Below are 25,011 nucleotides of genomic sequence, written 5' to 3'. Positions count from 1 at the left end.
TATTCAGTGAGAAAAATAAAGCTCCCTGAACAAATGACACTATTCACATGCAAAAAAATGACCTAAGATCCATACTTGGCACCACAGACAAAAATTAGCTCTAATTGGATCACAGACCTCAATGTAAAACCTAAAATTCTAAAACTTGTGTCAGAAAACACAGAAGAGATCCTCTGTGTCCTTGGGTTGGCAAATTCCTTGGACAGACAAAAAACAAACCCTAAGATCCGATCTGAGCCGCCGCACAACCCTGCTCTCGCCACTTAACCTGAGGTCACCGCTCGGGTCCCGCCCCTCTCCCCGCCCGGGACCCTCCTGGCCCCGCCCCAATCCGCCCGCTCCGCCCCGCCCCGCCCCGCTGCCTCGTCTCCATCCGGAAGAGCCGCCGGGGCAGGGAAGTTGAGGCGGTGCGCGGCCCGGCGTCGGTCGAGAGCGCAGGCCCGGCAGAGCCGCAGGCACTAGGCCGCCCGACACAGCCCGCGCGTCCCCGCGGCCGGTGGCGCCTCGAGCGGCCACGTGCACGCGCGCACCCCGCCCCACCAGCCTTCCTGCGCCGGAGACGAACCCGCTGCCTGGCTGGAGCTCTCTGGGCTCCTCGGCCTCGGGAGCAGCGCGTCCCCGGCGACTTCTGACACAGCCAGTAAGTTATAGCGGCCTCCTCCTTTCGCGGTTATGTTTCTCTCCAGTTCGTCCCAAGTCTCGTTCCCGTCTCATTACTTCAAAAACTATTCAACTCCGGGACCGGACAGGCATGGGAGCTGCCCGGGAGAAGAGCCCAAGAAGTCTCAGAGACTGCCAAGGTGTCGTGGGGCAGGGGCTGCGTGCAGAGACCCTGTGAATTAGAAAGTTTGGAAAGCATGCCTCCAAAACCGAGCGACTCCACGTTTGCCAGGCGCCCCTGGGGCAGCCGAGAGGCCCGGAGGCGCGAAATGGCGCGCCCCCGCAGTGAGAGGGGCGGAGGGAGTGGGGCGGGGCCGAGGGCGCGCGTCCCGCCAGCCCGCGCGGAGAGGGCGGGGCTCCCGGCAGGTGCAGGCGGGCGGGGCGGGGCGGGGCGGGGGTGGGGAGGGGAGCTGCCGCGATTCCCGGGGACAGCTGGGGGATGCCAGTGCAGTTAGGCACTCTCCTGTCTTCTTTTCGACGCTTCGCTGTGGTCAAGAGGACAAAGTAAAGCAAATGATTTTATTTTGACCCCAAATATTCAATAAGAAAAGGAAAGAGAACTTGAAAGTTGTGAAATGACCCTTCTCAAAACAAAAAGTGCCTCCAGTGTCTATCTGGGTGGGTAGTAGGTACGTTTATTGAGTTAGCAAACTGCTGATAACGCAGTTGATTAGTCAGTTTTGCATAGATGTTGAAAGGGAATGAAGAACGATGGTCCATATAACCATAGAAATGCTGGCCTAACTAGGCAAAATTTAATCTGACCTTAATTTGAACGTTCAATTCTGCTGCTGCCCTTTTCCTGCCTTGTGTGGAGCTATTTTTCAAATTGCTAAATTTGTGGCTCTAAACTTAATATACTTTAATAGAATCATAGTGATTCTCTTGTAGCCACTCTTGGGAGTCCAGATTTTTTTTTTTTTTTTGGCAAAGTCCACATTGTGGAGATATTCCTTCCCAAGTGCTTTTTCTGCTTTACACTTGGCTGAATTTATATTGCTTAATCAAAAACAAATTACCGTGGAGGCCGTAATTTATTTCCACTCATTGTCTTGGATATACATTTACTCGTTCTTACTCTCACTCTGGCCTCCTATAGTTGTCAGGATTCTTGATCTAACTGTTGTATGTACTTCTTAAACCTTTCACACCTTGCGGAATAGTAGGTTCTCAGAGAAAGCAAAATATAGCAAATAGCGTGTATAACACGTACTTAGGATGATAAACTGTGAACTTTATAGCAGTCTCCTTTAATATTCGTATTTGTAGAGTCCAGTACAATAAATGTTGGACAAATGAAATAAGTCATATTTAAGTACACCTCTTCTCCAGTGCTCAATCTCTTTCCAAACGAAATAAGTGTTTCTCTCTCTTTTTTTTTTTTTTTTTTGGCGGAGTCTCTCTCTGTGCCCAGGCTGAAGAGTGCAGTGGTGCGGTCTCGGCTCACTGCAAGCTCCGCCTCCCGGGTTCACGCCATTCTCCTACCTCAGCCTCCCGAGTAGCTGGGACTACAGGCGCCCACCACCACGCCCAGCTAATTTTTTTTTTGTATTTTTTTTTAGTAGAGACGGGATTTCACCGTGTTAGCCAGGATGGTCTCGATCTCCTGACCTCGTTATCCACCTGCCTCGGCCTCCCAAAGTGCTGGGATTACAGGCATGAGCCACTGCGCCCGGCCCCAAATAAGTGTTTCTTATTTGGACAGCTTGTTTCTAACTGTCCAGTGCTACTTCTGAGATCGTCACCTCATTTAAATTTAACCTCCCTCTCCTTTGACTCCTATTCATATTGCATTTTTGACCACTGATAGAGCACTGTTTCGTTTTATTTGCCCCTTGGATTTCTGAGGACATAGAGAACCTTTTACTATACTTTTCATTTGCCAGCATAGTGCCTTGTACATGGTAGATACTAGGAAATGGACATTGAATTGGGTTTATACATATGTAATTTGTTATCCGTCTGTATACATGAAACTAGAATGGGGGTAGGTGCTTTTTATCTGTAGATACATACTTTTTAATAGAGTGCCAGGGGAATGAGATAAAGTAATGGTATATGCTGTATTTATTTTCAATAATACTTTTTTATTATTTGAAGACTCAGTGTTTTTTCCCCTTCCTATGTTTATCTGCTTTCTTTGCATTGTTGACAGCTGTTTCTGCAGAACCCAGTAGATTTCCTAGGGTAAGAAAGAGAAAGAAGGAAATAAATTCACTTCCAAGTATGAATTTCTAAGGACAGTCTGTTAATTATTCATGTCAGAACTGGCTGTCAGTCTGATTAATGGTATGTGTTTCAGTTACATAGCAGAATACACATGAGTGTGTGTATAACTAAAGAGAGAGAGAGAGAACACACGAAAGAATGATACGCTGTTCATATAAACAAAAGCTAGAACCAGGACTCTTGCAAAGAACTTCACTGTTACTGACTTAAGCCAAAAGATATGTTTCAGATTTTATACTTGAGAGCAAATGTGTGTGTATGGAATGTGGCCTCTTACATATATTATGTAAAATAAATACCATTATATGTCATTTAATGATGGGGATACAGTCTGAGAAATTTGTCATTAGGTGATTTTGTCCTTATGTGAGCATCATAGAGTATATTTACACAAACCTAGATGATGCAGCCTACTACACACCTAGGCTATATGGCATAGCCTGTTGCTCTTAGGCTATAAACCTGTACATCATATTATTGTACTGAATACTGTACGCAGTTGTTGTAACACAATGGTATTTATGTATCTAAACATAGAAAAGATACAATAAGGATACGGTATTATAATCTTATGAGACCACTTTTATAAGTGCAGTCCGGAAATGTTATTAGGTGCATGCCTGTATATTAATGCAGGGTTAATATGAAGGAAATTTGGGGAAAAGATGAGAAATGCTTTGAACTATTTTGGATTTTGATAATCGGTACCAACATAGTTATTTGACTTACATTTGACTTCACTCATTTTTGAAGTACATGTACTGTGACTGTATCAGATAATTCAGATTTCATTAAGATTTGAATTCAGATATTATTTTGTGATTATAGTATGACCCAAAGCCAGTGTGATTTGTAACCAATCGTTTTTGTTAAATTGTGTGTACATCTTGAGTATCAAATATATAATACGATCCTTTTTTTTTCTTTAGTTACCTAGATTCAAGATGAATAGCGATCAAGTTACACTGGTTGGTCAAGTGTTTGAGTCATATGTTTCGGAATACCATAAGAATGATATTCTTCTAATCTTGAAGGAAAGGGATGAAGATGCTCATTACCCAGTTGTGGTTAATGCCATGACTCTGTTTGAGACCAACATGGAAATCGGGGAATATTTCAACATGTTCCCCAATGAAGTGCTTACAATTTTTGATAGTGCACTGCGAAGGTCAGCCTTGACAATTCTCCAGTCCCTTTCTCAGCCTGAGGGTGTTTCCATGAAACAGAATCTTCATGCCAGGATATCAGGTAAATCACTTAAGGATTTTACTGCCATACTATCTTCTAGAAAGATTTTGAGAAAATATACTAGATTCAGAACACTAAGAAATAATTGATATTTATACTTAAAATATATATCTGTTATGTAGTTGATGGTCACTTCTTTTAGAGCAGAATAATAATTGTGTTCTGTGGGCATGAAGTATGAGTCATGCCCACTGAGGGGAAGGAGAATGTGTGGAGACAGCAGTATACTTGTGTGTCTATATATTTCCACATCTGTGTATAAAAATGTAATTCAAAACAGCTTTATGAGCTTTTGTGGTTACTAACAATAAAAGAACTGGTAATACAAAGAATTAGAAAAGTGATAGATCTTGTCCAGGGATCTTCAGAACTATTTTAGGAAATTAGTTATTTTTAAATATCAGTATTAGCATTGTGCAGTCTGCCTACCAGTTACTCGATACATTTTTGTTGAATGCATGACAGATAAAGCATCTTAATTGTTAAGAAACTGCAGTGGAGCAATCAGCAGCTTGGGGTGGCAAAGCTGTGTCCTTGAATTCCTGCCTCTAGGAGTTCTTGCCCCTCACTTTCTGTTTTAAAAGTGATTTTTTAGCAGGATGGATAGAGTTGAATTAAGAATTTTAGGGAAAAGTGACACTATAGTGTAACAATTTTTATTTAGTTCGCTGCATGGAAATAATTTCTTGGAAGACATGGTGTGGTGAAAGAGAAGAATTGGATTTAAAGGCTACACGCCTAACCTGGGAGACTTAGTAAGTTATTTTATCTCACTGAGCCTCAGTTTCTTCACTTGCAAACCACTTCTAGAGTCCCTGTCAACCCCCTAATTAAGACAAAATTTAACTATGCCATTATTGTATAAATTAATAAAGGCTGGTAAGAAAGATTTGGTAAAATTAAAAGCAGGTCCAGAATATTGAGGGCAGTCTGTGATTAAGTTGGAGAACACACATACCCTTTTGTTTAAAAATAAATATTTACCGGCCGGGCGTGGTGGCTCACGCCTGTAATCCCAGCACTTTGGGAGGCTGAGGTGGGCAGATCACAAGGTCAGGAGATTGAGACCATCCTGGCTAACATGGTGAAACCCCGTCTCTACTAAAAATACAAAAAAAATTAGCAGGGCATGGTGGCGGGCGCCTGTAGTCCCAGCTACTCAGGAGGCTGAGGCAGGAGAATGGTGTGAACCTAGGAGGCGGAGCTTGCAGTGAGCCGAGATCGCACCGTTGCACTCCAGCCTGGGCAACAGAGCGAGACTCCGTCTCAAAATAAATAAATAAATAAAAATAATATAAAATAAATAAATAAATAAATATTTACTTTATAGTACATTTGAGAAGAGTAGTGATTTGTAATCAATAAGGATGCTTCCCGAGTTCCAAAAAGGTTTGGAGTCACTATAGTAGAACTTCTTGGAGGCAAGTTAAGATTCCCAAAAAGACCAAATACTTAATTTAAATGAAAAATATTATCTGCAGTTACACTTGCTAGGATAAATTATGAAGATTATTAATCATTATGCATCAGGGTACTAGATAATCTCTTGATGGGATCAAGAAAAAGGGTTCCGCCCGCCCAGCCTTTTTTAAAAATTAGAGATGGAGTCTCACTCTGTTGCCCAGGCTGGTATTAAACTCCCAAGCTCAAGTGATCCTCCTCCTTTGGCCTCCCACAGTGTTGGGATTATAGATGTGAGCCATCATGTCTGGCCAATGTTTCCTATTAATAAGTTTGCAAAAGGATTATTAAGGGGGACTTTAGTTAATGTTGTCGAAATGCTATTTAGGAAATAGTTTTAGGCTGCCATTATTTTCAGATACCTTTCCATACTGAGTTTAAGTAATACAATCCTGTCTGCCTAAGTGACCCTATCAGTTTCAGGTGAATTTAGCTTATTTTTTCAATTCTCTGAAAAAGTAAGTTACAAATTATGTTACTACTAAACAAAACATCAGTAGGCATTTGCTAGGATCTTGGGAAACCAAAAAGAATATAGTTTTTCCCTCCTTTAAAAAACTCAGGGCTGTATGGCAGACAGCTGTATAGTCAAATATTTACCAGATGGTGTATGCATGCCTACAGATACATGCGTATGTATATATTAAGCATTATTGTATGGGAGCTTAATGGAAACTTTTATGTGTGATGCATGCCTCACTCAAGGTATGTTGTTTTTTGTTTTTGTTTTTGTTTTTGAGACAGGGTCTCGCTCTGTTGTCCAGGCTGGAGTCCAGTGATGCAATCTTGTCTCACTGCAACCTCTGCCTCCCGGGTTCAAGCAGTCCTCCTGCCTCAGCCTCCCAAGTAGCTGGAATTACAGGCACGTGCCACCATGCCCAGCTAATTTTTGTGTTTTTGGTAGAGACAGAGTTTTGCCATGTTGCTCAGGCTGGTCTTGAACTCCTGGCCTCAGGTGATCTGCCCACCTTGGCCTCCCAAAATGCTGGGATTGCAGGCATGAGCCATAGTGCCCGGCCAGAATTAATGTTTAAATAGCACTTTCTATATGCCGAGTAATATGTTCAGAAACTTTACATGTATGGATTCTTTTTTTTTTTTTTTTGATGTTGCCCAGGCTGGAATGCAGTTGCACAACAATCATAGCTCACTGCAGTCTCTAACTTCTGGGCTCAAGCGATCCTCCCACCTCAGCCTCCTGGGTAGCTGGGACTACAGGCATGTGCCACCACACTCAGCTATTTAAATTTTTTTTTTTTTTTGTAGAGGTGGGGTCTCTGTGTTGCTCAGGCTGGTCTTGAACTCCTAGCCTCAAGTGATCCTTCTGCTTCAGCCTCCCAAAGTACTGGGATTACATGTGTAAGCTATGAATTCTTCTAGTTTTCTTATTACCCTGTGTGATAGGTTCTGTTGTTATTTTATAGATGAGAAATCTGAGAGGTTACAACTTGGCCAAGGTCACACAGCTAGTAAGTGACAGAGTTGTGACTCAAACCTAAGCATTCTAGCTCGAGTCTGTATTCTTTGTTTTTCTGAGACAGAGTCTCGCTCTATTTCCCAAGCTGGAGTGCACAGGTGCAATCTCGGCTCACTGCAACCTCTGCCTCCCAGGTTCAAGCGATTCTCCTGCCTCAGCCTCCCGAGTAGCTGGGATTGCAGGCGTGTGCCACCACACCCGGCTAATTTTTGTATTTTTAGTAGAGACAGGGTTTCACGATGTTGGCCAGCCTGGTTTCGAACTCCTGACCTCAGGTGATACCCCCACGTTGGCCTCCCCAGTTCTGGGATTACAAGCATGAGCCACCGTGCCTGGCCTGAGTCTGTATTCTTAACCACTGCATTGCTTCTTAGTGTGGGCATTTTTAAGGAGCAGAGTGAAGAGGAGAGCACTGAGACAAAGGGAGCACTGTATGTGAAAAAGTGCGCAGAAGTCTTGATAAAACAGGAAGCCAGTCACAAAAGGCCCTATAGTCCAGTCCAGATTTGGTTCCTTATTCTTAGATCTGTGGCAAGCCATGGAAGGGTAAAAGCAAAGGAGATTTGGCCTTCATTATGTATTGCTCGGGTTACTCTAGAAGCAGTGGGGCATATGGTGTTTTATTCTTCCATTCTAAGATGCTATTTACAGTAAGAAACACAATCAAATTAAAGATAGCTTTCTAGGAATAAAACTACAATTAAATTACACAGCTTTGTTGTTAAACCAGAATTTGTTTTTAAGCCAAAAATAACAAGTGTCTGTCTATACAGTTTATATTATGTAAGACTTCATTGATACATCACTTCATCACATTGAAAATCCAAAGACTTTTCTTTCTTTTCCCTTTTTTTTTTTTTTTTTTTTGAGACAAGAGTTTTGCTCTTGTTGCCCAGTCTGGAGTGCAGTGGCATGATCTTGGCTCGCCGCAACCTCCACCTCCCAAGTTCAAGCAATTCTCTTGCCTCACCCTCCCGAGTAGCTAGGATTACAGGCATGTGCCACCACACCTGGCTAATTTTTTGTATTTTTAGTAGAGATGAGGTTTCTCCATGTTGGTCAGGCTGGTCTCAAACTCCCAACCTCAGGTGATCCACCTGCCTCTGCCTCCCAAAGTGCTGGGATTACAGGCATGAGCCACCACATCCAGCCAAAAATCCGAAGACTTTTCTAAATTATGCTAGGCAGTCTGTAATCTCATTGGGCATTCTTCAGTTATGCATAACATCAGAGTAACACCACATTTTCTGTAATGTGGTTCTCCTGATCTTAGCTTTTCTTGTTTTAATATACTGACTATATAATTTAAACTGAACAATCAATTTGCATCTGAAGCAGAACTGAGATGAGGGGACTAGAAATGGGAGGCAAAAATGATATTTCTTTAGGGCCAAGGAAGAGAGAATGAATATTTCAGAAACCCAAAGAATTTTTGTTAAAGTAAGTTTTCTTAACCTATTTTTTTTCTATTCTCCTTTTTGCCTTCCTTCTTAGAAGTAATTGTTGATACATTCTGTTTATATTTCGAGAAGCAAATTGGGTTAATTATCATATTTCCCACTCGAGTATCCTTCTGTATATGTACAATAGAGAGTACTTAGTGACTGTTTGCAAACATAAAAATAAAATTATTTTAAAAAATCATTTTAATAACCATGTGACCCAGCAATTCTGCTCCTTAGGTGTATGCCCAAGATAATCGAAAACAGTTCAAACAAGAATTTGCATACAAATGTTTGTAGTAGCATTATTCATAATAGCCAAAAAGTGGAAACAACCTAAGTGTCCATCAACTAATAAATGAATAAACAAAATATGGTATATCTAAACAGTGGAATATTATTTAGTCATAAAAAGAGTGAAGTACTGTATATGTTACAACAGGAATGAATCTTGAAAACATTATTCTAAGTAAATGAAGCCAGATTCAAAAGACCACATATTGTATGGTTTTGTTCAGATATCCCTGACGTAAAATTTTTTGACTTTATGAGTATGTGAAAGTGATTCAGTAGAAACCATACTTTGAGCACCCATAAATTATTCTGTTTGTCACTTTTAGTGTAGTATTCAGTAAATAAGATGAAATAGTCAACACTTAATTATAAAATAGGCCTTGTGTTAGATTATTTTGCCCAACTGTAGGCTAATGTTAGTATTCTGAGTATGTTCAAGGTAGGCTAGGTAGGCTAAGCTATGATGTTCAGTGGGTTAGGTGTACCAAACGCACTTTCAACTTACAACATTTTCAGTTTACGATGGGTTTATTGAGATGTAACCCCATGGTAAGTCACGGAGCATCTACGTGTGAAATTTCCAGAATAGGTAAATTCATGAAGACCAAAAATAGATCAATGGTTGCCAGCACCTAGGGTCACGGAAGAATGGGGAGTGACTGCTACTGGGTACAGGGTTTCTTTTTGAAATTATGAAAATGTTCTGGAATTAGTGGTGATGGTTGTACAATATTGTGAATATACTAATTGCCACTGAATTATGTACTTTATAGGGTAAATTTTATGGTATGTGAATTATATCTTGCTTTTTTTTAAGTATTCATATTTTTTTAAAGTATTCATGTAGGGAGCAAAATAAATGTAACCGAGAATCTACAAGCAGTGTTAAGATATATTACAATATACATTCCAGTTAAGGCCAGGTAAACAAGAGAGAGAGATCTCTGGGCTGTTTCTTGTTTTTTAACATTCTAGGATATGAACGAAAGTGTGTCTCCCTTAATGGCAAAATGTGATGCAATCTGAATTAATGTAAATAATGAATATGTTCATTAGAAAATGGGCAAGTCAGTCTTAGAAGCATAGAAAAAAGAGTCATAGGGGCAAATGTTGGCAATGGCCACCTGTTTGTCTATACACTCTGCAGTGTATTGAGAGAGAATTTCAGCCAACCAACAGAAAATTCAAGTCTATCTGTAGACTTGTAACCTGTAACAGTAGGTTAACATTGCATGGCACCTTAAACATTCAGTTACTCTAATTTGCTTTTTCCCCTCATACTTCCTAAACTACCTTCTGATTGGCTTTCAGAATAGATGTATCAACTAGGAGAAAATATGCTGACCATAGAAACTTAAGGTATAATGATTCCTATTATGGCATTTCTCATGGGCTGGACAATCTGATAGATGGGCCTTCAGTAGGCGTACTTACCTGGTTTTTGAACCGCTAAATACTAAGGACAAGACAGGAGACATGAACCAGCATAACAGTTGCTATTTCAATAAACCTGTTAGGAATTAGCCTTTAGAGCCAGCATCTTTCCACCCCAATGGTGCATTGTAGCCAAACATGAGAAAGAGGGAATTTCCACATAAGATTTTCCTCCTCCCCTCCCCTCCCCTCTTCCCCTCTTCCCCTCTCTTTTTCTCTTTCTCCTTCCCTCCTATCTTCCTCCTTCCCTCTCTTTCTTTTTTTTTGGGCAGGGTCTTCCTCTATTCCCCAAACTGGAGTTCAGTGGAGTGACCATGGTTACTGTAGCCTTGACCTCCTGGGCTCAAGAGATCCTCCCACTTCAGCCCTACCAAGTTGCTGGGGCTATAGGCATGCACCACCATGCCCAGCTGATTTTTTAATTTTTTATAGGGATGGGGTCCCACTATGTTGCCCAGGCTAATCTTGATCTCCTGGGCCCCAGCGGTTCTCCTACCTTGGCTTCCCAAGTGTGAGCCACGGTGCCGACTGAGTAAGAATTTTCTTTGGCATTTTGTACCTTTTCTGTTGCCTGTTTTTTAATGTTGAAAAACAGGAGGCTTTTATAGGATAAGGTGATGCTGCAGGTAAACCGCTAGGTAAGTCAGGGCTCAAAAACACTGTCATATTTATGTATTAATAAATTGAGTCTGACTGAAAAAGTAACTTTCTAGTGCTGTGGAACTCTTTGGTCATCATGCTACCATCTCTTTATCGGTCTGCTGCGTGATTTACTAAAATAATCATCAGTTGATTTTATCTGTGGCAAGCGGCAATATATTTTTTGTTAAATGCTGTTAAAATTATATACTTTAGATCCTACTGAGATAGCCCTCTTGTGAGAATAAGTCCTTTTTAAAATCCTGGTTATTATAACATCTAGCTGTTTGCTTTAAAACATGGTCTACTCATTGTGCAGTATCTGGATTAAAAAAAACTCTACTGATAACTGTTATTTGCAATAATTATTTATATTTTCTTAATAGAGTTGATGATCTGATTTTTTCTTAGTAAAACACAATCTTTTTTTTTCCCCTGAAATTAAAATTTATCTTTCAGGAAATAGGAGAAGAATGTATCCCTCGGAGTCAAATCTCAAGATTGAAGTTGATGCTGTTTTTTTGTTTTCTCCATCAGGTTTGCCTGTCTGTCCTGAGCTGGTGAGGGAACACATACCTAAAACCAAGGATGTGGGACACTTTTTATCTGTCACTGGGACAGTGATTCGAACAAGTCTGGTGAAGGTTCTGGAGTTTGAGCGGGATTACATGTGTAACAAATGCAAGCATGTGTTTGTGATCAAGGCTGACTTCGAGCAGTATTACACCTTTTGCCGGCCATCCTCGTGTCCCAGCTTGGAGAGCTGTGATTCCTCTAAATTCACTTGCCTCTCAGGCTTGTCTTCGTCTCCAACCAGGTGTAGAGATTACCAGGAAATCAAAATTCAGGAACAGGTAAATAGTCACATAAACGAGATAAATAACAAATTTGAAGAAGTGTTTTTCAGCTATGGGCACATTGGTAGGATTAGGGAACACAGAATGGATACAAATGTACTTGTGCTGTCACTTTGTGGAAGATCAAGCTTGAAACTGTTCCACATATATCTGAATATAGTCATTAGAAACCATGCAGTCATCCTTTTTAGGTAGAGCATTGACAAGAAAGTTGTGAAATGACTTAATTATGTTAAAATTAAAGAAGTGAATGTTTAAGAAGTCCACCCTAGCTGTTCTTAACTGAAGAATAGAATAAAATTAATGTTCTTAGCTAAGGGACAGAAGATTAATTAATGCTTAAATGGTTAAACATTGGAGTGGCCAGGCATGGTGGCTTGGGCTTATAATCGCAGCTACTCAGGAATCTGAGGCAGGAAGATCACTTGAACCAAGGAGTTCTGGGCGGCAGTGAGCTATGGATCGTGCCTCTGCATTCTAGCCTGGTTGACAGAGTGAGACCCTGTCTCTGAAAAAAAAAAAAAAAAAAAAATCACATTGGAGTGAACAAGATTTGGAGTTTGGACCCACTCTTATTTGCTGTGCTAAATGAAGTATTTGTAAACACTCTTTAAGAAGTAAGAGTGAGCCTGATTTTCATTTGCTTGCAGCTTAAACACAAAGGTTTATTCTTACCTAACATAATTAACAGATAGGCAGTTCAAGGCTAGTTCACTGTTGAGAACTCAGACTCCTGTCTTTCTATTCAACCATTCTTTTCTTTGCTTTTTTTTTTTTTTTTTTTTGAGATGGAGTTTCACTGTTGTTGCCCAGGCTGGAGTGCAATGGTGTGATCTTGACTCACTGTAACCTCTACCTCCTGGGTTCAGGCATTTCTCCTGTCTTAGCCTCCCGAGTAGCTGGGATTACGGGCGTGTGCCACCTCACCTGGCTAATTCTGTATTTTTAGTAGAGACAGGGTTTTGCGATGTTGGTCAGGCTGGTCTCAAACCCTCTAACCTCAGGTGATCCACCCACCTCGGCCTCCCAAAGTGCTGGGATTATAGATGTGAGCCACCACACCCGGCCTCAACCATTCTTAATACATGGCTTCTCTTCTGATGATTGGCTGTGGGCCAGGATGCTGGCTACAGCTCCATCACATGTGTGTTGTAGTCAGAGAACAATAGGCAAAAGTGCCTACCACCTAACCAATTGTCCACTTAAGCAGTCTCCTTGCAAGTCTCTTGCATTGTCTGCTTATGATATCTCATTGGTCAGAGTTCCATCATATGACCATATCTATGTTCAATATTCAAGGGAGCCTGGGAAATACAGTCTTTGTATTAGGCGCATGTCCACATGGAATAAAACTAGGGTTGTGTTACTAAGGAGTAATCATAGGGACTGGGTGATTTGTCCCAGGTCTTTTGATTAGCGATCAGGAAAGAAATACCCCTCTTTTCTAGATAAAGTTAACTTTGTTATTAAATTTAGTAGTTGGAGCATACGTTTACTTTGACCATCCGCAAGGTAGATTATATAGATCATATTTGGAGATATTTTCCGTATGTATATTTTATTTAGTGAATTCTTAAATTGATAGTACATAGTTTTCAAGAACAATTACTTAAATCCCCATTATAATTAAATTGTATGATATACCAGAGAAATAAAAATAGTAATTTCAAGTACTGCTAGACTTCTGGATACTTAACATGTATTTAAGCATACTCAGAATCTGTTTTCTTTTCTTTGGTAGGTTCAAAGGCTATCTGTTGGAAGTATTCCACGATCTATGAAGGTTATTCTGGAAGATGACTTAGTGGATAGTTGCAAATCTGGTAAGAAGAGGGGAATTTTTTTTTTTAGCTTGTGTAGGTAGTCCTAAAGTATTGATTAGGAAAAGCCACTTTTTATTTTCCCAAGATCACTGGCAAGGGAAATGTAGAGCTTTAATTGCTCACCTTGAGATTAGAAACCGGCAGGTGGGAAGTGATAGCAGGAAGAGAGCTAGGCTAGATCTATACAACAGCAGCTAGTCCAGGTGCTTGTTTTATGAATGAAGAACTTGACTTGTCTAAGGTCACCTAGAGAGTTAAGTGGCATAACTGGAACATGAATCCAGACCCACTGATGTCTAATTTAAGGCTCTTTTCAGTGCGTTGTAGCTTAACAGCAGGAACTTTTAAAAATGTAGTGAATTTAGTGGACACTTTTATAAAATGAATTAGAGAATGTGACTCTCTTAAATGCTGCTGCGTGTCTTATTGGTGCCTAGAAGAAAGGACATCATTCCTCTCTGCTCTGTGCTGGTGACACCATGATTGGAGTCACTGATTTTAGTATTTTAGTCTGCTGTCTTCTGAGGGTCCTCAATGTTTTCATTGGCCGATACCTGAATTGGGAGGGTACTTGAAACCCATACTCAATGAAGAACTATACATGTTTAGCATGGAGAAGCCTGAGGAAGGACATGACAACCAACTTTCAATAGTTAGAAGACTGTCACATAGAAATAGAATTGTAATTACAGAAGATGCTGTTGGGTTTCAGTGGGATAAGCCACAAGGAGGTAGATTTTGACTTAATACCTAATAATTAGAGGTGTCTAACATGGGCCTTAGATGGTGATGAGTTCTTTTTCTCATAGACAGTCAAGCACAGCATATACAGTACATTGTTAGGGATTTAGGCCCTACAGTGGCAGTTGATCTGGATAATCTGCAATGTTCCAGGCAATTTAAAGACTTTCTGAGCCTCAGAACTGTTCTGGAAATCTGAGAGTTCCAAAAGCCTGATTGTTCCAGTGTCATTCTGAGCTTATGCTTTACTCTTTAGGCCAACCAGACTGGTCCTGAGCTCTCCTTTGTCCCTGTCAACTCATCATGTTCCCTCTCCTCACTGGGGAGACTAAGAAGAAATCAAACTTAAAAGTATTTGTGGAAGGGTGATGTTTTAGTCATTTTGGGCTGTTAGTTGATTCTTGCATTGCTATAAAGAAGTACCTGGGACGGGGAAATTTATAAAGAAAACAGGTTTAATTGGCTCACAGTTCTACAGGCTGTACAGGAAGCATGGTGCAGACATAGGCTCAGCTTCTTCTGAGGTGTCAGGAAGTTTACAATCATGGCAGAAGGGAGAGGGGGAGCAGGCACATCACATGGTGAAAGGAGCAAGAGTGGGGAGGGAGGAGGTGCCACACACATTTAAATGAACAGAGCTCATTCAAACTCAGAGTGAGAGCTCCTTTATCACCAAAAGGATGGCCCAAGCCATTCATGAGGGATCCACCTGCATGATCCAGACACCTCCTACCAGGCCTCTCCTCCAATACTAGGGATTATATCTCAACATGAGATTTGAGTGGGGACAATTATCCAAACTATATCAGGCTGCTCTAACAAATCACCATAGACTGGGTGGCTTCAACAACAAATATTTATTTCTCACAGTTTTGGAGGCTGGAGGTTGGAGATGAGGATGCCAGTGTCTTCGGATTCTGGTGAGGGACCTCTTCTAGGTTTCAGATAGCCGACGTATATTAACGTACAGTTGTCTAAATAGTATACTAATGAGATAACAGCTTTGATTATGGATTGCCTGCTAAGCAACCCCAGAATATGTCAAAATACCTTGCTCATATAGGACTAGATTTTAACGTAAATCTGTAATATCTGTCTCAGCAAAGCAGTTCTTATATAAGCTCAGCCTGAACATGAAAATATCCGTCAATTGAGAATAAGATCTTTTCATGCAGTTCATCTAAACTGAATTCTTTCTGTACTGGAAATAAGTCTTAAGTTGTTTTTCTTTCAAATGTCATTAATAACGAAGGATGGATAGAAGCAATCTATCAACAGCTATTTTTTCATGTATCCTTAGCTATAAACCTCTGTGGGAATCAAAAGACACAAATAGTATATAATCCTTGCCCCTCAGGAATTTACGATCTAGTTAGGAACCCCACTTTGGCACGTGAAGAGTAAATGAAGTTGGAGGGTGTGTGCTGGTAAATGTCAGTGCCACAGGAGATCTGAGAGATGGGTCTGACTGGCAATGGCTACAGTAGTAAAGATGCCGCAGATGATATAGGGGCACAGAGAGACTGGATTGTAGAAAAGTAAGAATTTTAGCTTCCTGAAAATAACGTTGCTTATAACGTTACTTTTGAAAAATACGGAAGTTTAAGGTGAATATCTGTTGTCTTGGACTATCATGTATACCTCACAATTGTTCTGGTGATGATATGAATCTGCCATTCAGTAAGTATTTGAGTAAAGAAAACACGTATATATTGAAGGGCTTTTAAAGGTATTAATTACTTTACAAATGTAAGGTAGGTTTAGTATAAGAAGAGCTAATATTTACTGAGCACTTGCCGTGTTCTAGATAACTGCATTAAGTAATTTACATACATTATCCGATCTAATTCTCACTATAGTACCGTGATGTAAATATAATCATTCACATTTTGTAGGTCAAGAAACAGGCTTAGGAAAGGTAGATAATTTGCCCAAGGTCACGTAGCCTATGAGCAGTGGAGCTGGGATTTAAATCCAAATCTGATGAGGTCAGTACTCTTGGCCATGCTTCAGTGCTCTGTATTTTCCACATAATCACTGCTTATTGACATTAGATTATTACTTATGGGTCATATATCTAAACATTAAGTTCCTCATTTAACTAGTTTAGAAACAACCTAAACATAACCCATTAAAATGACCATAATAGAGAATTGTTCCATGTCGTTATGTAAAGTTGCCCCCAATCATTTTTACCTAGAAATTTGGAGTCAGACAATATAGTAAATGATCATCATTCCTGATTGGGTTTGAAAATCATTAAGTAGTGGCTTAGGAAAGATCTTGGAAACTTTTAAAGCACTTACTTAATGTGTTCGTAACCATGTAGTATGAAGTTGCCTTAAACTAGAAATGTGCCTTCTATTCTGTCAATTGGCACCACCAGTTCCATGAATTTAGCACTGTCCTTTAGGAAATCAAAAGCTGTGCAGATTACTCATTGAAATTTAGAGAGTGAAAGGCATTTTTCATCAGCACTTATCATATAATTGGCACAAAGGCTTGGAAATGAAGAATTGCCTGTTAGTTCTGAGACAGTGTTTATTATGCAAAATATAAATACCAGAATTGGGGTTGGGGCACGTCCAACACCCTGTGTTCAACAAGATTAAAATTTGGGGGGACCAGGATTATGATTTTTTTCATGTTTGTTTTTGGCCCACTTTCTCCAGTACCAAAATATGGAACGCCAAACATTTGTATATACTTGTTAACTGATGCATTGCATTGTATGTCGTAATAAGTACAGATGGCAATGTTTGGCGAGTGTGCCTATAAACTACCTAGGGCCTCTTAGGAAAATCTATAAAAGTTGGTTCTGCCTACCAGGAATGGTGGGAGGGTTTCCTCAGGTAGGAGAGAACCATCAGCAAGGAACAAGCAGGATTGTATCTTGTGCTTTTATATTTTGTGGGAAGGAACTTTGAAGTAGAACAGGTATTTATTCATTTCTTAGTTCATTTTTTCTTTGGTTCATTAAAAAAGATGTGAGGGGGCAGTGAGTAAAATATTAGCAAATGAGTTAAGTAAAAATGAACATGTAAGAAACCCAAACTACCTGCCAGTCATCACAAGGTTGTCTCTTTTCCTGACTCCAAATTATAGTTTAACCTTCTGGCTGCAGTTCCCACATCTCTTCTCCAAATGAGAGCTAAATGGTTAGAGACTCAGAGGATGAACATTTCATCCAATGTAACTGTGATGAATGAATCATCCAGTAAACTCTTTTCCCAGTGAAAAGTAATAATTTTGTATGATTATCATGTAGCAGGTTATGAAAAATAGGAAATACTGACTTCAGCTTTTCACTTTACAGATACATGACTGTGGGGGACAAAAGTCAAGAATCTGAGGTGTTATTCTGCCCCTAAATTGTTTTCTGGATGAGTGTACACATTGTAAACTCTAGCAAGGGAGTGGTTTATTTCTAATTTCTGGTCCTTTGTCATTTTGAGTCTGTGCTCAGCATGCAGGATGCTACTGCTGGACTCACTTGATGCTTTTTCCTAGGTGATGACCTCACTATCTATGGGATTGTAATGCAACGGTGGAAGCCCTTTCAGCAAGATGTGCGCTGTGAAGTGGAGATAGTCCTGAAAGCAAATTACATCCAAGTAAATAATGAGCAGTCCTCAGGGATCATCATGGATGAGGAGGTCCGAAAGGAATTCGAAGATTTTTGGGAATACTATAAGAGTGATCCCTTTGCAGGTTTGTGTTTAAGGGCTAAAACTGATTATTATTAATGGTATTACATTCAGTGGTTAAATATGATGTCTGTGATTTGACAGTCTTAGATGCCGCATAACTCAATGACTGAGTTTAAAGGGTAGGATTAGTCAGTACCTGTAGCTATAGTCTCCCTTTGAAGCCTTTTTCTGCCATACTCTTCTATTTAGCAATCTGCCTGGAGATATTTCATTTCTAACTATTATTTTAAACACCTCATACACTGCCAAAACAATTTCAGAATTTCCTATCATATCAATTAAAAATATAGTTCTTTAAAAAGGCAAAACTCATCCTATTATGAACCCTCATCCTATTAAAGCCATTGTTTCTCTTTGATGTATTTTCAATAATAAAGATATAACTTTACACTATTTTGGCTGAAGATTTTAAAACAGGGAATAACTAGGAAAAAGATGAGAGAAGATGCAGACAATAAGCTTTGTCATCACAAGCAAAAATTTTGACTGTGACATTCAGGTGTAATTACATAGAATAAAACATCACAGCCATTGGGTTTGTAGTGTATTTTATTAAAAAATGTCAAGTGTATAAAGCACCAATTAAATCTTCAAGTGCCTGTTTTCATTTCTCCATGGAGACATCTTTTGAGAAAAATAAACTGAAGCCAGTAATAGACATTTCTAATAACACTCCCCTCAAATCTAAGAGATATTGATTACTTTATTCTTAAATCACATGCTAAATTAGATAGATATTATTTTAAAAAATAAGGCTTCTGGCTGGGCATGGTGGCTCATGCCTGTAATCCCAGCACTTGGAGAGGCCAAGGTGGGTGGGTCACTTGAGGTCAGGAGTTTGAAACCAGCCTGGCCAACATGGTGAAACCCTGTCTCTACTAAAAATACAAAAATTAGCCAGGTGTGGTGGCGTGCACCGGTAGTCCTAGCAACTTGTGAGGCTGAGACAGGAGAATCACTTGAGCCCGGGAGGCGGAGGTTGCAATGAGCCAAGATCGCGCCACTGCACTCCAGCCTGGGCGACAGAGTGAGACTCTGTCTCAAATAATAATAATAATAATAATAATAATTAATAATGCTTCCATTTCCCTAAATAGGGATAGTTTGCTTTTATTTTATGGGATTTTTTCTTTTTTCTTTTTTTTTTTTTTTGGTGTATAAATGTATATAGCACATTAGTAGTTCCTGATCTTTCTTTTATCTGATCTGTATAGAAAGAAGCAAAAGTTCTCCACATTATAGATTTATGAAGCAGGCACTTTAAGAATCATACATTTTTAAATGATTTTTAAAATTAAAATGGTTTCTTTTTTTATTTCTTTTTTTTTTTTTTTAAAGTAGACAGGGTTCTCACTATGCTATGTTTCCCAGGCTGGTCTTGAACTCCTAGGCTCAAGCGATCCTCACACCTCTGTCTCGCAAAGTGCTGAGATTACACTGTGCCCAGCCTGAACAGCCTGAAAATGGTTTCTTAGGATTCTATCCTTATAAAAATTTGTAACTCTTCCTTGGACTACTGTTATTTATTTATTTATTACAGTGTCACAGCTCAGTTCTACCTCTTAACAATGAAGGGAAGGCCATCATATGGTACTCTAACTAGATCTTCAGACATGCTTTGTGCTGGCAATTAAAGAATCTGTCTTGTTTTAATTAGGCTACTGTTGCATGAGCCATTTATTGGATAAAAGGCAGAAGTAAATATAATAATCTTGTGAGAAATACAAGTAGGAAGATAGCAAGAAAATAAGGCAGTGTTTCTCTTGTTAGTATGAATGGATTCTCTCTTAGTTTCCTATGGACCAGCACCAGTGTACTGTATTCCTCCATTTCAGAGTGTTGGTGAGTGTGTTGGAGGGAGGAGAGGTGAAGTTGGGAAGCTGTATCCAACAGAACATCTTCATTTTGCTAGTCTAAAGCTGGAGAATGCTTCACTGATCAGTACTTGGAGGTTGACTTGCTTAAGACCTGATCCTGTGGGTACTGGCTAGGATGAACCTAGGGGCCTTATTCTGATCTGCTGTCAGCTGAGGGATTCCTTGACCCTGGTGCTTAGATGTTAGAAACCCAGATGTAAGGGTTGGAGTGTTTTGGGCCATCTGAACCCACTTTGGGGGTCACTGACTTATCTTAATTCTGAGATTACTAAGGGCCTAAGTTCTCTTCATTGAGATAACTGAGGGCCACACAAGAGTAGATAACTAGGCCTTTGCCACACTATTGACATGGTCTAGAACTAGAAATTTGGGAGGGAGGTGAGGATGGGGGTAGTACTGGTGCTAATGCATTTTCTTCCATGATATAGCCATGAGAGCTTCTGCTGCCATGATCCAAGGAATCAAGCTTTTCAACTTAGACAACACATTTGGCCCTTCCTTTTTGCTTCTCTCTGGGACCCCAGTCCTACCTTTGTAGTCTTTTGTGTTGACTACAGTGTGAGGAAATCTTTAGATCAGAAAGATGCACAAATAATACAGGTAATAAAATAGCTAACAGTTACAGCTAAGTAGTTCCCACTATATGCCAGTTATTATTTATATGTTGTATACTTATTAACTCCCTTGATTCTCAACAATTCTGTCTTGATACCATTATAATCTCCATTTTGCAGACAAGAAATGGAGGCAGAGGTTAAGAAACTTGCGCAGTTGGTAATTAATAGCACTGGGATTTGAATCCAAACATGACACCAGAGCCTGTCCTCTTACCACAAGGATATGCTTCCCATCAGCATGTTACTCAGTAAAATTGGCTCTAAGTTTTGGCTTATGTAATTCTCAGATCAATTTGCCTACTCTTGAACCTGTTTGTTGGGGCTATTTCTTCTTTCCTTCCATGTGTAATCGCTAGATTCTGGTCACAATTTACCTACCTGCTGTCAAGTCTTATCTGCTTGGATTCCTGACCTTTTCTCCAGGCTTTCTACCTTCAAACAGGGAGGGATTCCTTCAGCAAGTAATGAACTTCCTGGATTTACTAAATCTTCTGGTTCCTTTTTTACTAAAAGATTTTCTTTCTTCACCATTTCTGCCATCGCAGGCCACATTATCATAGATTAGTTGCCACTGAATCAGTGTTGATTCATTACAAAAAGTAGCCTTTGTGTATAGGGCTATAAGTTGTGGAAAGGCTCAGGAATGGCTTGTTGGAATTCCATAGGTTGGTTAGGCCAATGACTGAATGAAATACCTGCTTTATTCATGGAAGAGATAGGCAGATTCTCAGATTTGGTGCGTTATTTCTGAAAACAGAACCCCAAACAGTAATATTCTTTTAATTAAAGCACATGATCAGAAGAATTCGAGATCTCATACTTAACACTGCTAGGGTTGTGGTGTGCAGTGATCTTCTTAATGCCTTGATGCCCGTGTAACTTTGTTCCAGATAAAACAGAATTTACCAGACTGCTCAGAGCAAATGCTGAATTGACTTGGGAGGATGGATTTTTTACTTATTTCTTCTTATACCTTTGGAATAGCTTCATGAGCTCCAGCTGCCTCTGTATTTAAAGATTACTGACTTGTATGATCTGACGCATTATTTCTGAGATTGAATACCTTCCTTTTATTTAGGCAGTGGAGTAATTTTACTGAAATTATCACATAGAAAGTACATACGGTAGCTCATACCACTCATGAGTGCTGGGTGGTAATCCCAGCACTTTGGGAGGCTGATATGAAAGGATCGCTTGAGCCCAGGAGTGAGACTAGCCTGGGCAACATAGTGAGACCACGTTGCTCCAAAAGAGAAAAAAAAAATTAGCTGAGCGTGGTGCTGCACACCTGCTGTCCCAACTACTCAGGAGGCTGAGGCAGAAGGATTGCTCGAGCCCAGGAGTTTGAGGCTGCAGTGAGCTATGATCACGCCACTGCACTCCAACCTAGGTGACAGAGTGAGACCCTGTCTCAAAAAAAACGGGACATTTTGAACCAAAACAAAGTTATTTCCTCCTTTAATCCTGTTGGTCATTTGGAATTGGACCTCCTGATCATTTCACGTAGTAGAGTATATTTAAATGAGGATGGTCAGATAGGAAAGGAAGGGAAATTTCAGTTGGGGTTTCTTGAAAATTATTGCTGATTTCTGATCTTTCTGCTTTTCCTAGGAAGGAATGTAATATTGGCTAGCTTGTGCCCTCAAGTGTTTGGAATGTATCTAGTAAAGCTTGCTGTGGCCATGGTGCTGGCTGGTGGGATTCAAAGGACTGATGCTACAGGAACACGGGTCAGAGGTTAGTACCTATTTAGAAATTTTGAGTAATATTGACACATGGAGGGAAGCTAGAACTTTTTCTTTCCCAAATAAAAACTGCTTGTTGGGTTTTATTTTCCAATTGTAATCTTATAAAACTGACAGTTGTCTGAATATCTCATACTTAGTCTAGCATCTGTATATCAGAAGCTACTTTCTAGAGTTCCAGAAAGACTGAAAGAAGTTACATTTTTCTATGGCATATACTTTTGCTATAGCCTATAAGGATGCCACAAAATAAAATCTTTGTTTCTATTACTGTGTTTTTTGTTGGATCCCCGGTCTGTTTTCAAAAGGAAAAAGATTAGAAATAGTGTATTTTAATGTCTCCAGTCGGCGTCTCTCCATCTGTGGCTGTCACTGTGTTTCTCTTAGACTGCTGCTTTCAGTCATCTGCCTGCTGATTCTCCTTCTGCTGGTAGATAGCAAATGTGCCATCTGCCATGGGGTGCTGCTGCAGGTCACACCTTCAAGAAAAGATTACTCTTAAGTGTATAATTATGTCCAGATGGCAGAAAGCTCTTTTGCAGCTAACACACTGAACCAGAGTCTGGCATACGGGTTATTATGGCCCCGTATGTGGGCCATAATAACCAAAAATTAAACCAAAAGACTAAAAGGGCATTGTTATAAATCAGGCTGTTAGTAGGGACTCGAAAACCATGTAGTACAGTATAGAATAGTAAGTATAAGCTGTCCTTATATGTTTTGATCACCTACTGTTTTGCAAGGCACTCTGCCAAATGTTGAGCTTAAATAGGGGTTTCCTATTAATGTATTTAGGAAACACTTGAGAATTGCTGAAGAAACTTGGTCAGTGAAATCATATGTACCACAGGATATGCACATGTTATTTATGTTACATTTGCAAAATGAGTACTTATTTTAAGATACATATTTTACTAAGTTACTAAAATTTTCATAAATGAAAAGGTCTTAACTGTTGCCATCATAAGTAATTTGATATTTATAAAGTACTTGTAAAATCCCTAATACTTCTAAGTGCTTAAATAAAAATAGAATAAAATACTTATATGGCTTGTATGCAAGGATTTAATCATAGTAGTTTGATATTTAAAAATAGAGTAAATCAGAAACTTTACAAGCCAAACATTTTTTATTTGTTTTTGTAGAGATGGAGTCTTGCCCAGGCTGGTCTCACATTTCCAAGCTCAAGTGACCCTCCTGCCTTGGCCTCCCAAATGCTGGGATTACAAGTGTGAGCCACCACACCTGGCCCCAGATATTTTTTAAAATGTTAAACATAGGCCTGAACATCTGGAAATAGCACATAATTAATTAATAGAATTTAGATTCTATGTCACATTTAGTAATCAATTAAAGACTGTTTATGACAGTTAACTTTCTAAGGATTTTCTAGTTAAATCCTTTCTCAAACGACCCTGTGTAAAAGTACACAGTAAAAATACTATGTAATATTTTGTTGGCATTCCAAATGGACCATTTTCTAATTATTCATGGGCCCTTTTATAGAAATTTAAAACTTGATATATTTGCTTTTTCCTAGGTGAATCTCATCTTTTATTGGTTGGGGATCCTGGCACAGGGAAATCTCAATTCCTCAAATATGCAGCAAAGATTACACCAAGATCTGTGCTGACCACAGGAATTGGATCTACTAGTGCAGGTATTGTATGTGACAATTTCAAGTAATTTAACATTACTTCAGAAGTTAACACAATGGTTTTTTCTAATGAAAAACTACCTATAATAGGATAAATTTCAAGCTAATTTTTGAGTTACCGCTAAAAATGGAAGGAAATATGCAGTGTTATTTTGGTAGCTCTAACAAAATATCTTGAAAGCTCCACCTTCACTTTGCATCTTAGTTTTGAACAATCCTATTCAATTTTCTCATTCTCTAGTGATTACCTTCATACGTTTATGCAGGAAAAAGTCCGTATCATCTGGCATTTTATCAAGACTCAGCAACCAGAATGTTAAACTAAAGAGGGGGATATTTCACTTTACCAAGTAGATAGATGGCATAGAGCTTAAGGCATTTTCATGCTCATAAATCTGATAGGCAACAGTAGCTCCTACTGAAATTTCTTAGGTAGGGAATGTTTATTAATATTTGGAAAATATACTTCCATCATTGCAATGTGGAGCTTCATTCATAAGTTGTAATGAATCTTTAGCAAGTACACTTAAAAGCCTTTGCAGGTGGAATGTCAAGATTTGATTATAAATAAAGTGACCCAGGGAATTTAGAAAAAAATTATTTTAAAAAATATGTTTGATGCTATTTTGTATTTTTACAGTTTTGATTGGGTAATGTTTCTGTTCTTCTGAAAACAGACCCTTGGCTTCACACATTTTAAAAATGTTTGCTACTTGTTAAGGGAGTCAGATTAACTTCCACTGGGCTAATGAATGCTCAAATTTCTAATGAGAAACTTACACTTTAAAATTTATCATACAACAGAAAATGGCCAATTAATGGTCCTTTATAAGTGGAAAACTGTTAAGGGGGTCTCAGGTTTTGAAATATAACTAAACAGTATATTAACCATTGACAAGAATGGATTTTTGGAATTAAGGGTAGACAAACTTCAGGATACTAGGCAAGAATATATAAAGAATATTTCCCATGTGTTTTAAATCCGTATGACCCAGTGTTCTAGAGTTCTGTATAAAATGACACCAATAACAAAGATGCTTCCCAAGTAATTATGTGGAATGTTTAAGTAATTATGTAGAGTGTCAAGAAATGAGTCCAAG

At 39.4% G+C, this 25,011-nt stretch overlaps 1 protein-coding gene across 2 annotated transcripts in view; it reads left to right on the top strand.

Annotated features, from left to right (window-relative positions):
• The first annotated feature begins 390 nt into the window (after nucleotides 1-390).
• The window catches only part of MCM9 (minichromosome maintenance 9 homologous recombination repair factor), a 123,266-nt gene continuing 98,645 nt past the window's right edge, over nucleotides 391-25,011 (top strand). Inside the window, exons 1-7 of one of the 2 annotated variants that reach the window (XM_002817292.6) lie at nucleotides 391-640; nucleotides 3,819-4,137; nucleotides 11,422-11,738; nucleotides 13,483-13,564; nucleotides 17,816-18,016; nucleotides 22,121-22,246; nucleotides 23,795-23,914. In XM_002817292.6, the coding sequence (XP_002817338.4) occupies nucleotides 3,834-4,137; nucleotides 11,422-11,738; nucleotides 13,483-13,564; nucleotides 17,816-18,016; nucleotides 22,121-22,246; nucleotides 23,795-23,914 (1,150 nt within the window). In that variant the 5' untranslated portion in view covers nucleotides 391-640; nucleotides 3,819-3,833. The remainder of the gene's footprint in view (nucleotides 641-3,818; nucleotides 4,138-11,421; nucleotides 11,739-13,482; nucleotides 13,565-17,815; nucleotides 18,017-22,120; nucleotides 22,247-23,794; nucleotides 23,915-25,011) is intronic. The other variant, XM_063724969.1, reaches the window with a different exon arrangement.

The sequence above is a fragment of the Pongo abelii genome, chromosome 5 (genome assembly GCF_028885655.2).
Source record: "Pongo abelii isolate AG06213 chromosome 5, NHGRI_mPonAbe1-v2.0_pri, whole genome shotgun sequence".
NCBI lineage: Eukaryota > Metazoa > Chordata > Mammalia > Primates > Hominidae > Pongo > Pongo abelii.
This window is presented reverse-complemented; position numbering and strand designations above follow the sequence as displayed.